This window comes from Epinephelus fuscoguttatus, linkage group LG7, assembly GCF_011397635.1.
Source record: "Epinephelus fuscoguttatus linkage group LG7, E.fuscoguttatus.final_Chr_v1".
Taxonomy (NCBI): Eukaryota; Metazoa; Chordata; class Actinopteri; order Perciformes; family Serranidae; genus Epinephelus; species Epinephelus fuscoguttatus.
This window is the reverse complement of record NC_064758.1, coordinates 37,497,387-37,515,434: the sequence shown is the minus strand read 5'-3', so window position 1 is coordinate 37,515,434 and position 18,048 is coordinate 37,497,387. Positions and strand designations below refer to the sequence as shown.

The following is an 18,048-nucleotide window of genomic DNA, read 5'->3' as shown; positions in this document are numbered from 1 at the left end:
CATTAAAATCTATGAGCAGGCATCTGTGCATACTGCACAAAGAGAAGGCAGATTTCAAAGAGACAGGCCTGTAAAAGTGAATATCACTGGCCCTGGGTGTGTGTGTGTGTGTGTGTGTGTGTGTGTGTGTGTGTGTATGTCAGGGCCCTTGCCCTTGGTTAAACCCTGAAGGTGAGAAGAACTCTCAGATGAATGTGCATCTGTGAGTATAACACATACAGCCATATAGCTACATACACAATCAGACACAGTGGAGCATATGCTTTTTCACTCGAGAAAAAAAACAACAACAACAAATACTCTCTGAGTTTGAGAGAGACATACGAGACGGGAAGACACCGAACATTAATAAATCTGCAGGCATTAGGTGGGCCCGACACCCTGGGGAGCTTCTTCAAGGCTTATTCTCATTCTTCCTGGGTCCAGAGGAAAACAAAGCCGAGTGGCATAGCTGCTTTTCATGCAGTACGTCTCAATGCAAATCAGACGTTTCATTGTCAAGAGCCCAAATTTTAAAGAACTGCTTTCATAGAATTAAGCAGGATTAAATGTTATCTGGGTTTACTGCGCTTTAATGGTCATGACATGCTGTAAAGAACACAAAGCAGGTCTTTAACTATGTATCACCAATGTCACCAGTGACAATGTCTTATCAAGCTGGTATAAACTGGACCGTTTGTAAATTAGGAGTGTGGTCGGAATTTAACTGGGGAGGCTGCGAAAACATGACCAAAGGCTAATGGGAGTAAAAAGGAAGTAGTATTGAGAGCAAAAGTCGACAGTAGTATGTAACAGTAACAGTATGGCATTTGTTGGTGGGCGGGGCTTAGCTGGAGGCAAAACAATTCTCCAAAGACATTAGCTAGTGCTAGCTAGCAAGTTCTGTTGGCTTGTTTTAGACATTGGAGGAAGATGATGTGAGTGGTGCATTAAGAAATACCAAGTTCCAAGTGCCAGAGTGCACTCTGGCACAAACTGGAAGGTTAATAAATTCAGAGAGATGTCTGAATGTACCAGTGGATGTATGATGTCACAGGAAGCTTTGTGGTTGATGACTGTGCGAATCTTACAAAGGAGGACGACACGTGAATGGTTTCCGCCAGTTTGTTTTGCTAATGTTAGCTAGCAGCTAACGTTAGCTAATGCCCTAAAACGCATTACAAAGAAATCCATTATTCCTCTTAATACCTCCCCAGTTTCTGATGAGGTGGACATGATAACCCTTAATACACATAATGGTATTCATTCCTACGACAGGAAATACTTTTTCCCTAACCTGATATATTTTTGGGTCCATGTCATTGGTCCGACAGCCCATTGGTCCGACATCCCATTAGTCTGACAGTCCGCGGTGCTGAATGGCTCCCTGCGGGCGTATTTCTGCCTTGATGGTGCGCTGCGACTGGCTCTGGATCAGCTGGGAAAGGCTTGAGGCAGAGCAGGCTCACGGCTTATGTGTTTGTCACTTTCTTTTTCATTTTAACCCACACCATGATCTTTTCCTGATCCTAACCAAGTGGTTTTTGTGCCTAAACCTAACCAGACCTTAACCACAGGGCATCATGACGAATCCGGAACAACGGGACAACGGGATGTCGGACCAGTGGGCAGTTCCTATATTTTTGATGATGACCTCCGTCCAGTCCTTTTGTCTCATCGCATTTAACCATAGTTGTCTACATTTTTTTTTACATGCAGTGGCGGCTGGTTTTGAGCCATGACCCCTTCTATTCTGGCTCCAAATAACACAAAAAGACGACATTTTAAGACTCCTATGTAGCCTACAGCCCTGTGGTGGAGAGGCAGGTTTTGCCTCTTGCTAACAATGTGATGTGATTGTGACGTCGGCCCTGTGAAGCCTGGGAGCGTCTCATGATCCTTTATAAAGAACGAGACGCAGCCAGCTGATTATTGCACATCGATCAGAGCTGGATGCGTGTGGGCAGGCAGGGGAAGGACAAACAGAGGATTATGGGTACTGACCTCAGTGATGCGTGGGTTGGTGCACTTGACGTTCTTACTGGACAGATTCAGCCAGCGGGTGGTGTAAGGATTGATGGGGGGGCAGTGATGCCGCAGGGTGCACCTTCCCTCTCCGCTGCACCAGCCGCACTGGAACTTCCTCTCTGCTTTCAGACACGTGCCGCAGCTGTCCCGCTGGGCTGCACACTTGTACAGGTGCACTGTGGGATACAGGAGGCAGTGTGGATATAGAGTGAACACACAACAACCGAGAAACCTACACAAGTCTTTGGAGAGGTTTTTTTTTTTTTTTTTTTCATTTCAAGGACAACAGAGAGCAGGCCTGCTGTGAGTGAAATATCCCTACAGGCTATCTCTTCTTTTTAATCTCCAATAATACGTTTTTCAAGATACATGTGTGATTACCATGTAAATAATATATACACACACTACCTTGAACTCTGCTTAGAAAACACAAGCACACAGAGATTTGGAAAATGATGAACAGTGTTAGATTTGTCCATCTTCATCCTGTTTGCCTGCACATGTTGACAGCAGCATCTTTTATTCTTACCTTGGATATTCTCCGGGTTATCAATTATGAAGTTGCCGTTCCACACCACCGAGAAATCCACAGGCAGCTCACTGATTTTCATTCCCTCGTACAGATACTAGAGGCCGAGGGATGGTGAGAAAGACATCGAGAGATGGGGGTGAAGGTGGAAAAGAGACAAAAAAGAGAGGAGGCTTTCAATGGGTGGGTTGGGAATTTGAATTCCCACGAGTCCTTGCAGATGCAGCACAACGTCCTTCCGATGTTACCCCAAAGTTTCATCATCTCGTCATCAGAGAGCTGACAGAGTGAGAAGCCAGAAGAAATTGGACAGCTGAGCAGGAGCTTGAGCTTCCCTTCTGGCCTTTGGAGATGCTGTCCTTAACTGCCTCCTACGCCCTTAATTCCAGCCTGACTTTCTTTGTGCAAGTGTGTGCACGTGTGTGTGAGTGTGTGTGTGAGAGAGACAGAGTGAGAGGGGAGTAAAATGTGTATGTCTGCGGTTCCTCTGGGAATATACTGCAGAAGTCAGTGTGTGCTTGACTGGAGGGCAGAGCCATGCTGCAGTCTTCTCCAGTGTAATTACCCAGGCTGCATCTACTGTGTCTCCACTGACTAAACGACACACACATGTACACAAACACACAAATGCAAACATACACCCACAATGTAGCCTTCATTTTCTACAGAAAGCAATATATCCTATATAATTACCAATGTGCAGTATATTTTTTCTGAATGTACAATGTCTCCTGGAATAAGTAACTAAAAATAAAACAAATCACGCATCGCTAACTACACCTAATCTGGCACAATCACCCACCGAGCTGTTCTGGCACTGCACGCTGGAGCTGTTGAAACGGAGGGCGGTGACTCGGTGGCTGACCCCCTGGATGTGGAGGACACACTCATAGCCTCGCTGGCCAGACTGGGGTTGGGGAAGGTTCCTGGCCTTCAGGGTGATAGGCTTCACCTCCCCCGCTGGGATCAGGATCTCCTCAGAGCGCACCAGCTGGGGACAGTCCTGGAGGTGACAAGCGCAGGACAGGGAGCACAATAAACATTTTGGTTTTTGTTTTGGGGTGTTTATATGAGTATGACGGACAATGAGTGTGGCTGAAATGGAAACTGATCTTAAGTTAGGATTTAAAAATGACTCCTGTGACCTTGGAAAGCTCTGAGCTGATGTTTGAGCATTCAACAACCCATTATCAAGAGTGGAATTTTGAAACTGCTCAGTTGGCGAAGAGAATGATTAAATTAGTGCTCAGTGTTTTCAAGTACGAGGCAGCAAGTTTGAGAGCAACTCTGTTAGCAGAATCATGTGAAAGCAACATCTGCACTGAGAAACTATCAGAGCAGCTTCACACGCTGAACATTTGGTCTTAGCGGCCTTTAGCATTTTACATCCATAAATCTTGAGTCCTCTAAGATCAGTGGGTCCCAACTGGTGGGTCGTGGTCCAAAAGTGGGTCGCAGGTCCATTCTGAATGGACCTCAAGTGCCGTTTCCTGCTGTAGAGACAGCAAACTAGCTCGACGACATGGCCGAACACAAGTATGACGCTGAATATATTAAACCATGTGGACCTTGATCTAATTACTGAGAAGAAATCTGGACCCCGGGGCTGGACCCTTTGGGAGCCACTGTCTTACATTATAGATATGACATCATATAGTGATTCCTATACACAGAGAGGCCATCTTTATTTTAATAGTGACATGGAGTAAAGCATTTGATTTAATTAATTAATGAAGCTGTGTGAGTTCCCCTGCAAGTATGTATGAATTAAAAGACTGCAGGAGTGAAGCCCACTGTGGTACACTCTTACACTCCAGTGCTAACTGGAACCATATTGGGTTCTTCGGCATTCCCCATAGAAGGACCCTTTCTGGTTACTGGTAGAACCTTTTATAAGGTTTCCACCTGGAACACATCGTAAAGAGCTATACCTCAATCCATCGAACCCTTCTGCAGTGTTATAGCTCCACCCAGAACCCTCCTTTACCCCTTTTCCACCATATTAGCTGTGGTTCTTGAACTGGTTCCTTTTAGGAAATCTGGAAACTTGGTGCAATGTAGTAAACCAGCCTGAGTTCCACCAGTCTTGATCAGACCCACTGTAATCAAGGATGCATCATTAATAATGAGCCTTGCAGAATGAACAATGGGAGTAAACAGTCGTGGCAAGATCAGTGCCTTTTGTTTATAAGGCAATGCTACACTTCTACCTCACTTCTCTTTTAAAAGTCAAATCCATCTCTCATCACACACGCTCGCAGAATTTTTTATCCCTGGAAACTCCTCAGATCAGTTCAGAGCTTCATTAATTAGCTTTTAGTTTTTTACCACCAAATAAATGGAACAAGTTACAAGAGATATTTAAATCAGACAGGTATGTGTTGTTAGAGCATTTCAAGTGTATGCTTGATGATACAGTTGATAAACACTGCTGCTACTGTTCTTCACTTTATTGCAGCTGCTATTATATATCTGTATCCTTCAAACCCACTGAATGTGAACTCAGAGCTTAATTCTCAGTCAATTTTCCCTGAATAAACAGTGGTTGCCAATTTTAATTCTTTTATTACAGATATTTATTTTTATCAAGCATACACCAACCGTTCACAACACCACTGCACACTGTTTTTGCCTGACTTCTTTCCAACCTGAAGTCTAGAATATGACACGCCCACTGATGTCACCACAGTTCCAGCTGGGAACCAGCTCTCTGAATTATGAACTCATTTATATTTTGGTCGAAATGTTCCAAACGGTTCACAATTAAGTGCAGGAACTAGAACAGTAGCTATTGCACATTGGTGGAAACAGAGCGTCTGGAGGTTCTATCAAAACCTTTCCAGCTTCTGAGGGTGCTTACAAGAATGCACCCAGGGGCTTCAACTGGGAACCCTTTTAGAATATATACTCTTAAAATAGTAACTGGCTATATTACCCATAGATCTCTCTCACACTAATCATGGTATCAGCTGAACAGGTTAGGCAGGGGCCAAGGGAACTCGTCCAGGAGCACTGGGCTTCGTAAGGCTGCTATAGAGGGTTGGGAACCGAAAATCCCAAGTAGTGGGTGCCCATAAAAATAATAATAATATTAATAATTTCAGCGGATAATATGGTATTGTATGGCATGATGATGGGAAAGATGGCAAAACACATGTAAAATGAATCAATAGAGGTGATTCCAGACCAGAGGTGACAATCCCTTTAGGAACCGTTCCTTCAAATGAGGGTTCTTCAGGGGCAAACGATTCTGGGTAAAACCTCAGCCCTTCAGGAAGAACCCGTTTGTAACCCTTATTTCTGAGAGTGTTTTCTCGGTAGATGCATATATCCTGTACCTTAACACCCAAAGGAGCAATTAGCACACTTGGATGTCCTTTAATACAGGTTAATGAGTTTAGATAAGTAAAAGAAACACATATAACGGCCAACCAAGCAAAAACCTTGGTATTATCTGTGTGTACAGCCGCAGACACATATAAACCACTGTACACACAGGCATACTTCAAGCACTGTGTATCTCCAGCACATGATTGACTGGGTCAGAGTGATCCTGTGACATTGTTAAGACACGCTAAGCTCAATAACTCCAGAGATAATAGAGTGTTAATTGCCACTGCAAAGAACAAGAGCTCTGAATGAGAAACGCCAATTCGGAAATAGAAGAGCTTAGATGGCTGTCTTTCTGAAGACATGCCCCGAGGCTGACACAGAGCTGGAACACAGAGCAGGATGCAGGCAGAAGGAAACAGAGAGAGGGGGAATGTGCAGGAGAGAGGAGGAGACAGAGAGAGTGGAAGAAAGTGGAAAGAAAGTGGTGTCAGCGAGCTCGCTCATATGCATGTGTGCGCTCGTGCACGTGTGTGTTCCACCAACCTCAGAGGCGTTGACTCGTCCCTCCTGGAAGGAACAGCTGGAGGGGTCATGGGTACACAAGTTGCGGTACTTGCACCAGTGGCAGCGGAAGGCACTGTTCACACATGACAGACACCTGCATGGACACACACACACACACATACACACACGGAAGGAGAGTCAGGAAAAAAAAAGGCAGCGCAGTCAAGGAGGGGCGGCGAGTTTGCCAAAGTGGGGGAAGTGCCACAGAGGAAATGAGTTCAGATCCCGAGTGGGCACCTGCTGTTGTTGTGCCCTTGTGGTTGGCACGGTACCTAATAGCTGCTGGGCCAAGTTCTCCCTGCATATATTTTCTACCAGCGCCATATATTAACGCTGCATGTCATGTGTGAACGCTAGGCTGCATATTAGCCCTCGTAGCCTGGATCAGATGGAGAAGGAGAGACAGAGAGCGAGAGAGTGGAGGAACGTTGAGTAATGAGGACAAATAAGACATTGACGCAGCTTGATCCTGCAATTACCATTAGCCCTGCATTGTTGGAGTGTCGCTGTAATTACCAGCTGTTAGGTGTGTGTTTGTGTGTGAGCTTTTTGGCATGTACAATATCTAAGTGTGTATGTGTCACAATAGAGGAATATACTGTACTTCAAGTGGCTGAAAACGCATTAAAGGGACAGTTCGTACATATTTTTCCTCTTACCTGCAGTGCTATTTATCAATAATGATTGCTGTGGTGCCAGTTGCAGATTGTTGGAGATATCAGCTGCCTTCTCTTTAATATATAGAACTAGATGTCACTCAGCTTGTGGTGCTCAAAGTGCCAAAAAACTACATTTGAAAAACTCAACAGCAATGTCTCTTCCCAGAAATCATGACCTGGTTACTCAAGATAATCCACAGACCTTGTTGTGACCAGTTTCATTTCTTTCTACCAAACTACACCTCCCAACCAAATCACTGTGCAGAAGGAAGTGTGCACCTACTCAAGGACAAGACGCTTGTGCTTGTGACACATAGATGTATGATTGATGGATCCCAGGATGGCGTCTGTTCATTTCAATGGAGTTGCTCACCAAAAAAATCACTTAGCTTCAGGGTTTACGTCCACAAATGCGGCCCACTAAATATGCGCTGTAGTGTTGCTACAGCTAGCCCTGCCTGCAAGTTCCCACCCAGCTCATGGACTTCACATTGTGATGATGTCATGGGTTTTTAAATCGCTTTTCTAAGCTCCCGGAAAAATTTACAGATATAAAACCTCTATGGACCAAAAATTCATAATGAAAGGAGTCAAAATTACGCTTGTTTGCAGTTCAGGGTGTCCTGTCAACAGTGTGACAGACAGTGGTGCTAGGTGAGCTAGCAGTAGATGCACACCTCCTTCTGCATGGTGATCCGGTGGTGGATGTAGTTTGGTAGGAAGAAAATAGTTCCTAAATGAAACTGCTCACAACAAGGTCTGTGGATTATCTTGAGTAACCAGGTTATGATTTCTGGAAAGAGACACTGCTGTGAAGTTCAATCAGGAAGACTTTCTTTATGCTATATCCATTCACAATCTCTCTCTATCTCACTCCCACCACGTCCACCAATCAGCTGACTATGAGATTTCCCTCTCCCAGTTAGCCAATCAACCATTGCCATGATCTCCTTCAGCCATTGTCGCTGCTGCCAAACTTTAACTTTTCACATTTCTCATACTTATGTGCACATGTAAATGAATATTCTTTTCTCTCAGAATGAGTCTCTCCTGATTGAAGTGTAGTTTTTTGTCACTTTGAGCACCACAAGCCGAGTGTCATCTAGTTCCATTATATTGGAGAGAAGGCAGACATCTCTACGGCTGATATCGCCAATTTTCGGCAACTCACACCAAAATAATTGAGACTGATAAATAGCACTACAGGTAAGAGGAGAAATGTGTGTTTTTAATTCTGGAGTGAATTGTCCCTTTAAAATCCCTTATTAAAGTAGAAACAGAACCAAAATGCAAAAGTACTCCATTACAAGTAAAAGTCTTGCATTCATATTTAGGTATTATTACCAGCAAGTGACCTCAGAATTCAGTGCAGGATGTGAGTCACACACTGTGCACTGCTTACATGGATGAACGGATGGAGAGATGCAAGACTGGACAAGAAAACAACAGGAAGTAACAGCCTGCAGCTAAAAGACATGATACTCTCTCCATGTTGCCATAGCAAAGACTTTCAATTGATTGTGATGGCATTTACTACACTATGTATTCATGAACAGTTGTTCGGAGAGTGCATTGTAGTCGCACTTGGCTCTCCCCCCTCTCTTTCTCCCTCTGAAATAAGGTTGAGTTATGCACACTCGCTTATTGTGAAATATTCATCGCTGCAAAAGCATGGGAGGGATCTCTGGCAAGCGCACTAATTCAGAAGAATAGGGCTGATTCACCTTCTGGCAAATAGAGTGTACAGTATGTGTGCAAGAGGGAGAGAAAGACAGAGCTGGCATCAGAGCGTGCGAGGGAGAGCGTATGCCCTTTTCAAGTGTATGCATCTTTCTTTGTGAGCTCGAGTGTGTGTGTGGCTGTGTGCACAAGTATGTTTGTCGTCGCCGATTAACTGAGCTGATGTGAGAGCTGGTAATTGCTTTCTGTGCTACTCAGACGGGGTTCTCAGACAGCAGACAGCCATATGAAGTTATAGGGCAGTGTGTACATGTGTGTGTGTGTGTGTGTGTGTGTGTGTGTGTGTGTTAGAGAGATGCAAAGCAACATTGCCTGCTTTTCTCTGGCAAAGGACACAACGGCTACAACATTTTGTTTTAATGTCGAGGGGATAGTGAAAGGGCTAATTTGACATTCTAGTATTCCTGCACCCCTGCTAGCATCACTGCTGTGATATCCTTAGTCTCCTGCTCTCCATTCAGTGATACTCCCGAGTCAACAAGGACTTTGGATCTCGCACAAACAGAATCTGCCACACTGGAATGAAGCGAGCAATTGCAAAGGCACCGCCGACACTGATATCTCCAATCCAGGGATTCAATTCAACATCACTCAATCAGGGACAGACATGGCATGAAAACGGGCATGAAATCCCTACTGAAGACCTGTTAGGCAGAAAGCTGTGTGTTTTGTAGCGCAGCATGTCTGAGAAGAAGGCTTCATTAGCGCAACAGTGCAGAAACTTCCTGTTATGGTGCTCAGGGAGCAGTCAGCTATCAGATTACATTAGTCTTTACAGGGGATATTTTTAGGGGACTGGGGCCGGCTAGGGTTGAGGACAAATTGTAACTAATTCCCAGAGCATTGATCCGGTGGTTTTTGGGCAGCAGGTCTGGGGCGTTGTTTTTGTAAATGAAAGGAGAATGAATGGGCTCTGAGAGAGAGATACTCACAGTTGGTGGACGCTGCAGTTGTAAAACTTGACCTCTGTGCTGATAAGCATCTGACCGGTCTCCTTTGAGTTGAGCCTCAGCTCAACGCCTGACCAATCTGAAAGAGACGAGACAAGACAATTATTGTGTGCTAATGCATTATTACAGTGAAGCCCCTTTATCTTTACATCATTTCACTTAGTTGTGAACAGCAGACATCAATAAAACTTGAGTAAAGCTTTGGATTACAGCCTGCAATGTACTGGATGATTACGGTGCACCAGTACAGTACGTACTTATACATATGTGTAGATACTGGGGAACAATATATGACGTTATGGAATAAGGAGATAACAATTTGAGACTTTATGGAGAACTTATACTGTAGTTATTATTGACCTACTGGGTACCTATTCTTTCGTTACAGGGTAGCTACAGTATGACCATTAAAGACCCTGACACACAAAGCTGACAGTCGGCTGTTGGTCAGCGTTGGGCCATCAGTGAGCATTTGATGCTTTCGTCTTTGCGGAGTGTCCCACTCTGTTAGCCCTCTTTTCTTTTGGACAATTCAGCATGTTGAATCAACATCTGACTGGTTGTTCAGCTCACTGCACAAGAACAGAAACAGAAGTGAGGAAAGTAAACAAAGAGCTGAAGTCAAGATCGAAACAAACTTGTTACATAAAGTAAGATTATTTTCTTTTGAGCACTTTAGCAGAAATGTTTCCTTGTTCACTGGCGAACCGTAAATATGCACTGGTCTTTCAACACTGGATTGTGATGCTAATGTGCTAACTAGTGTCAAGCCTATCTTCTTGTTTTCCTTTTTGAATGACTATACAGACTACCGCCACCTGCTGGCATGGAGAGTTACTTCCTCTCACACAGGTGCAGAACGTACATGCTGGTTGGCCATGGCTGTAGTCTTTGTGATGTGCTCATGTACAACTTTTTGGCTGAGACAGGGCGACGTCAGGTAACACAACAGGGGACTTTCATCGCTTCTAGTTCTCTGGAGTTGGTTTGGTTTGTCTGGGTCTTAACATCAGTTAACAGGGCCTTGTAGAGCATGCCTGCCATGTACTAAGCCTGAGTCCTTTGCAGTGGCCAGGATTTGATTAAGACTCAGGGCCAGGTAACACTTTAGATTACAGTCCACACACCTTGTAGTTACCCTGTGACTAAATGTAACAATGAGGGGAACTACCACATAGTTCCCCTCATTGCTACATTTAAAAATAGGCGATAGACGCCTTTCCCCATTGCCAGTAGACCAGAGCTGCGTATATGACCCTGCAGCAGACAAGTATGCCTTTAAGTTTTTCTTTCTGGTTTGTCACAGACAGGCCAGAAAAGTGGGTAAGTACACAGTAGAAAGCAGCATGGAGGCCATGGAAGTGCTGACTAAATTTGGATCAATGTTCGAGCACTACTTGGGCGAAGAGGAATGGTATTTTAAGGCAGCCTGTCATTGCATTGTGCAGGTAAAGGGGCTAAAATTAGGACATCAACCCCAGTGTTTTATCTCCATCACTGCCTGGAACTGATCGGAGCTAGAGCTGATAAATACCTGTGACTATTGCAGAGTCATTTGTCCTGTTTGTGAATACCGATTGTATCCTTTCCCATTAAATACAAAAAGCCAGATGTTAGCAGGTGTTAGTGGGTTTTTAGCACAGTGGGAAAGGGGCTTAACATACTCTAACTACAGAGAACAACGTGAGAACAGTTTCAATTTTACTCGCCTCAAAACACGGAAGAACAAACTAAATTAACTGCAGTTTTCTGTCAGTAGAGTATATTAACAATAAATGCCCTGTGATTCATACCTTGTGTTTCATCTTGCTATAGTTGTTTTTATTTCCTGGAATAAAAGGAGGCCATTCACAGAGCTGATAAATGCAAGCTTGCACCTTGAATAGGTTTGTTACACAATCGAAAAGAAAAGACATTTTAATGACTTCAAATTGTCATGTGGTTATCCTGAAACACAAGAGTGACATCTAGGGTAGGTGAATTGTGTTTGCTGGCGAGGTGAACAACAGCTGTTGGTGATGCAGAAGTCATTACTCCATCTTCCTTTCAGTTTTATAGTCATACTGGACCCTGTTATAGTACTAAAATTAGTAGCAGGAGTAAATATGCTGTACGTTGCAGGCTGTGATCTAAAGCTTTACCACATCTCTTGATAATTAATTGCAAGATATGTGTACAAGATATCTAGAGGTAGCGTTTCTTGTATGGTTGTCTATATATGCAAGCCAAATTAAAAGACACACCGCTTGTGAATATGCAGTATATGCAATTAGCAAATCTCAGTCACATACAGAACCGTTTCATCTGATCAAATTTTATTTTCCTGCATATTGCTCGACAGAGTTTTGGCTCTGCTTCTGTAAAAACAGCCTCGAACTCTCCCCATGAGAAAACACACTCCATAAATATGTGTGTGTGTGTTTGTTTGAGTGTGAATTTCAGATGACATTCAGTGTGTAGGAGGCTTGAATGACCCTCAGTGCCCCGTTCTCTCCACAGCACCTGTTGGGAATCAGGCTCCGTTTCACACAAGTCTGTGTATCGGGCGGGCTAGGCTCATAGCTGACTTCTAGCATTTCACATTTGTCTCACAGGATCTGGCAAACAAAGTGGTACAGAGTTCCTGTCCACACAAAACCTCCTCTAGGATTTTATTCTTCTTTAGCGGAGAAGAGTGCCAGCTTTTTTACTTTCATCTCGAGCTCAACATCAAGCCCGCTGTCCTCACAGTTTTATTCCAACCAGCTCCTTCGCTCTTGTTTTAATTCCCCCTTTATTTTTTCTTTCTTCTCCACCTTTAATATCTTATCTAATTTTCTCCTCTCTTCTCTTCTCCTCTTTGCCTCTCCTGCGGTCATTGTCACCACCACTCCGCGATCGATGTTGATGTGCAACAGATAGAAAGGCTTGCTAGGGGACCAGAGATGGAGGAGGATAGTGGGGAGGTCAGGAGGAAGTGGCCTCAGGGGAATGAATGTGGAGTAAAAAATGGAGGTATAAACAGCTGGGGGGAGGCGACGGAAGAGGAGGGAGGAACAGGGAAGGTAGTCGGCAGGATGGATGGAAAGCTAGATGGATGGAGGAAGGGCTTACCGGGGGGATTGGCTGACATTTACCTAGGGGAGAACATTCATATTAGTGCCTGATGCAGCACTCCCTGTGGGAGCTCTGGGCAAACAGGGCTGTCATTTACTCACAGGGAGGAGGATTACCAAACCCCCAAAACACACAGTCATTTCCACACACCGCACATAATATATTATTCAGGGTGTTTGGTTTCGCCACCCTGCGGCCATCTTGGCTTGCAAACAACAGGTACTTATTGTCAAACAACAGGTGTTAGTATTCATAATGATATATATGTTTGCAAATAAATGGATTCCGGATCTGCTATGGTATTTTTATGGAAATACGCAGGAGGAATGCCTGAAAGGTCAGGAGAATTTTATGAATAGTATATTAGAGGTGATTAGCATATGTTTATGCCTGGACCTAAACACTGTCTTAGGCAGTGTTTAGATGTCTTCTACTCAACGATGAATATGTTATACTCTATATTTTGTGAGATGAGGTAAAAATGGCTGCTCTGACCTTCTGACCTCTGCTAAAATACAATTAATTACTTTAATAATGACACTTAGTATCTATTATATGTTTGTTCTTTGTGTGTTTATCAGACTCCACTTTTGTCAGAGGCAAACACCCTGTGACCTGGCTATGCTAAGACACTAATCCATCACATCAACTTCCCTGTCGTCCCCTCAACTAAAGCGTCCCCTGGCTGATTGAACCTGCTTGTTAGACCGCTGCCTATTAGCCCAACCTGAGGCCAGTAATGTGGCGAGCTGCAGCTCAGCCACAGGCCAGAGGATCTCAGTCTGATCCTCCATCAGCTCTAATGGGGCCTGGCCTTGTGTGTAGCACACTTCACAGCCAGGAATCTGATCCTGGATCTGTGGGAGCTTGTTATGTAGACGGTGCATGCTTAAACCAGGGAGTGTTGAATCAATAAAGATGTTTCAGAGCGTGTGCAGATGAACAGTTAGCTTAGTGCAGCATAAATAGCAGAAACAGAGGGACAAATGGGAATCCTACAAAAGGCTGAGTTTAACAGTGTAATCTGTCGCCATCATCATGATTTTTTTTTCTTTTGAAGCTAACCATTCAACAGTTTATTTTCAGTGACTGTGTCTGTTTGTTGTCTCTACCTTGGTCAGTGGGGATTAGGGGGACGTCCTTGGCAGCAGGAGACACACAGAGTATCTGGTTGCCGTTGACCTGCCCCTCCACCTCCGTCAGGTTGCCAAAGGAACAGGTGATGCCGGCAGAAAGGTCTGGAACGTGGCTCACCTTCACCAGCAGCTGCAACAAGAGGTGGAGCACATGACAGCAATGTTTATATGATGTGACAAAGTTTGTCAGGAAACAGATTGGGGCAGAGTCAAATGTGTTTATGACGATACAACAGACAGATGTATGATGCCTCAGCAGCATGGATGGATTACTGAATGGGACTACAGGGCACAAGCCCAGGGGCCCAAAGTGTCAGGGCCCCCACCACCTCCATTTGCAAGTGTCACTCAAATGAACAGGTACCAACCAGGAAGCATCAAAATGACTACAAAGAACACAAACATGACTACAAAGAGATGCAAAGGTACCCCAAAGAGACAGAAACAACCACAAAAAGACACAAAATACCCTAAAAGAGACACAAATCAACCACAAACAGATACATAATGACTACAAGAAGACACACAAAACCCCACAGACACAAAATAACAACAACGAAGAGACACAAAATGACTACAAAGAGACAAAACAACAACAGAGAAACGTATAATGCCCTAAAAGAGACAGGAATACAGAAAATGACTATGAAAAACACAAAACAAACAAAAAGAGACACAAAATAACCACAAATAAAGACACAGAAACACATATTGGCCTAAAGAAACACAAAATGACTACAAAGAGACACAAATCAACAACAAATAGACACAAAATGACAAAAAAAAGAAAATCACCACAAAGAGACACAAAAAAACCCACAAAGAAATGTACAATGCCCTAAAAAAGACACAAATTAACAATAAAGACACACAAAATGACTACAAAGAGACACAAATCAACAACAAATAGACACAAAATGACAAAAAAAAACCACAAAATCACCACAAAGCAACACAAAACAACTACAAAGAGACACAAAAAACCCACAATGCCCTAAAAAAGACACAAATCAACTATAAAGACACACAAAATGCCCTAAAAGAGACAAATCAACAACAAATAGAAAGAAAATGACTATGAAAAGAAACATAACAACCAAAAAAAGACAAAAAATACCACAAAGAGACACGTATTGCCCTAAATCGAGACAAATTGACTACAAACAACAAAACAACCACAAAAAGACACAAAACAACAGTAAGGAATCACAAAATGACCAAAAGAAGAAACAAAATCACCACAAAAAGACACAAAACAACCAAAAATATCTACAAACTTCCTTGAAAAAGACAACACGACTACAAAAAGATACAGTACAAGAACAAAGACAGAAGACCAAACCACCAGTCTGCGTGTCTTGCTCCTGTGTAGGAGAGGTGGTGGGGCCTTCAGCGTGTCTGTGCCCAGGGGCCCATTATCTCATCATACGCCCATGCATTCAGCAGTGTTACATTAGCGAAGAAAGTAGGAAACAACTCTTATGGCACATCCCTAATGGCACACTTGCATCTCTGGTAAAGATGAGATATGATATTCTAGGGCAAATGTGAAAAACATAGCATCTTGAATGCAGCAGTGTAATAAGCTCCAAATAGAAGGAAAAGAGAACACACTGCTGCTGGCAAAGCTGTCCGCCCACTTTGCCAAGAAATGTTGCAGTGTCTTAAAAATGTTATCAACACCATAATAAAGAAAATCAGGCTGTGCTTGGATCTTAATGTTCCATCTGAGTATGGAGGATATCGTTCCAGAGATGGAGACAGATTGCGATGGAGACAGTGGTCAATACTACACTGCATAAAGGAAATTAGGGGAAAAGGGCCACTTGGCAGATTCTATTTTTGTTTCCTCTTTCTCTAAAGTTACAAGGATACAGAGATACATGACACACAAGCATAAACACACACACAAACATAGCATGCAGTACATGTGCAGTATAGCACACACATGCAGATGCACATGGGGCGTTTGAAGTCATTCTCTGGAGAGCAGTGACACCGGGGCTGGAGCGTTCAGCTGCTCTGCCTATAAATAAATGTATTCTGCGCACAGGGTGTGTGATCTGGCTCTCCAGCCAAGAGAGGCAGCCTGGATAATTATCACCATGGCATTTCACAGCCTTGTTCCATTAGCTGTTATTTTTGGGCCATACCGTTTGAAGTTTCTCTTTGTTTTATCTGCCTCTCACTAAACACCGCGGGGCTACTGGGACAGGCAAGGCAGCTGAGCAGCTTAACTGTAGGCCTTTCAAGAGATGCTGACTGTCTCAGTAGCTGACTACACTGCCTCCCTCGTTAGCTGGCTTACTCTGGTACCCATTGAGAGGATGGATGATTTTTTTTCTCCGTGCTGCTGAGGACCTCTTGTCTTCCCCTGTTTTACTTGCACCATGTTTGTGTTGCTTCGCTCTGAGGTGTGTCAGAGAGATCCTTGATTACAGCAATCACAGCAATCAATGTCTTTTGTTCAATGTCGAATTCCCTGAGTAACCTCTCACATTAATTAGCTCTCATCGTTTTGTCAAGACACACATATACAGATAAACACTCAAAATTTGCTCATGCACACACACTGATACACACACACACACACACACACACACACACACACACACAGACAGCGAGGCTGCTACAGAAAGTGAGCTTGTCTCCGAGTGTTCAGCCTTTGCTCTTTTTGTTCTCCTGTCCTCCCCGATGATGCCGCTGGTGGTGGGTGTTTTTGCAGCTTGGCAGAGACGACCAGCCTAATTGGTGGCAGAGTTTTAATAAAGGTAATTTTTTTTTATTGTTTTCTCCGTGTTTCTGTCTCTCTCGGTGCCCACATGAAGAGGCTGTGTTGTCATGGAGATTGCTGTCTGCCCCTGTGGAATTTGTGAACTGTGTGAATTTGTGAGTGTTGTTTTTTTTTTTTCGGGGATGGTGTTTTTACGGTGAGATGACCCTGCTCCTGGTATGGCTGACAAGGAAACAAACACAACAGCTAACATGTTGTTTGGTAAATGGCTGTTTGTAAACTGGACAACGGGGTGAGGTCTACTGAGGGCTGGTTTGAGGATGAGATGAGCGATGCAGGGTGAGTCACTGTCAGAGCCACGGGCACATGTAGCAGGGATGTTAAACCATCAAGCGGAACAAGCCGTCTTACCCAAAATACAAAGAGAAAACAGTGTGTCTGTGCTGAATATCAAACCAGTGTAGTGGTGTACAGAACCCTGGTTGTGTCTGTCATCATCTCATTACCTTATAGCTCAGTAGCACCTGGTCTGTGGGACCAAATTCCCTAAATATTATATCTGAGATCTTGTTGTAAGCACATTTAGCTGTTATCATTTACAAATGTAAACCAAATATCTCTCTAATAAAACAGAACAGCATACTTGTACTGTAGATGTAACTGCAGTTTGATGAACATGTTTTAAAGGTCCAGTGTGTAGGATTTAGGAAGATATATCAGCAGAAATGGAATATAATGTAATAAGTATATTTTCTCTAGTGTGTAATTACCTAAAAATAAGAATTGTTGTGTTTTCCTTACATTAAAACGAGCCATTAAAATCGACATAGGGAGCGGGTCTTTGTTTATGGAGAACACCATGTTGCGCTGGCATGTTTCTACAATAACCCAGAGCAAACAAACCCAACACTGACTTCAGACAGATAGAGCCATTTGCCTTTTCATGTCAACCACCATAGCATGACGCCCAACTACAATGTTTCTAGTGGTAAATCACCAGGGGTCTCATTTATAAAACAATGCGTAGGATCCAAACTGTACGTACAAACAAAAGCCGGAATTGACATGCGCCAAAAAATATTCGACAATTTGTTCAATCAGGCTCCTGGGCGCCTCCCGTTAGAGGTGTTCCAGGCAAGTCCAACTGGTAGGAGGCCCCGGGGCAGACTCAGACCGCGTTTGAGGGATTACATATCTGGTCTGGCCTGGGAATGCCTCGGGGTCCCCCAGGAGGAGCTGGAAAGTGTTGCTGGTGAGAGGGACGACTGGCATACTTTGCTCAGCCTGCGGCCCTCATGAC

The 18,048-nt window shown here is 43.8% G+C and overlaps 1 protein-coding gene across 4 annotated transcripts in view; it reads right to left on the bottom strand.

Annotated features, from left to right (window-relative positions):
- The window catches only part of plxna2 (plexin A2), a 278,378-nt gene that overhangs the window by 96,009 nt on the left and 164,321 nt on the right, over nucleotides 1–18,048 (bottom strand). For all 4 annotated transcript variants that reach the window (XM_049580229.1, XM_049580226.1, XM_049580227.1 and 1 more), the window contains 6 exons: nucleotides 13,991–14,144; nucleotides 9,765–9,861; nucleotides 6,413–6,527; nucleotides 3,339–3,539; nucleotides 2,537–2,633; nucleotides 1,984–2,183 (listed from right to left, as the gene is read on the bottom strand). In XM_049580229.1, coding sequence (XP_049436186.1) covers nucleotides 1,984–2,183; nucleotides 2,537–2,633; nucleotides 3,339–3,539; nucleotides 6,413–6,527; nucleotides 9,765–9,861; nucleotides 13,991–14,144 — 864 coding nt within the window. The remainder of the gene's footprint in view (nucleotides 1–1,983; nucleotides 2,184–2,536; nucleotides 2,634–3,338; nucleotides 3,540–6,412; nucleotides 6,528–9,764; nucleotides 9,862–13,990; nucleotides 14,145–18,048) is intronic.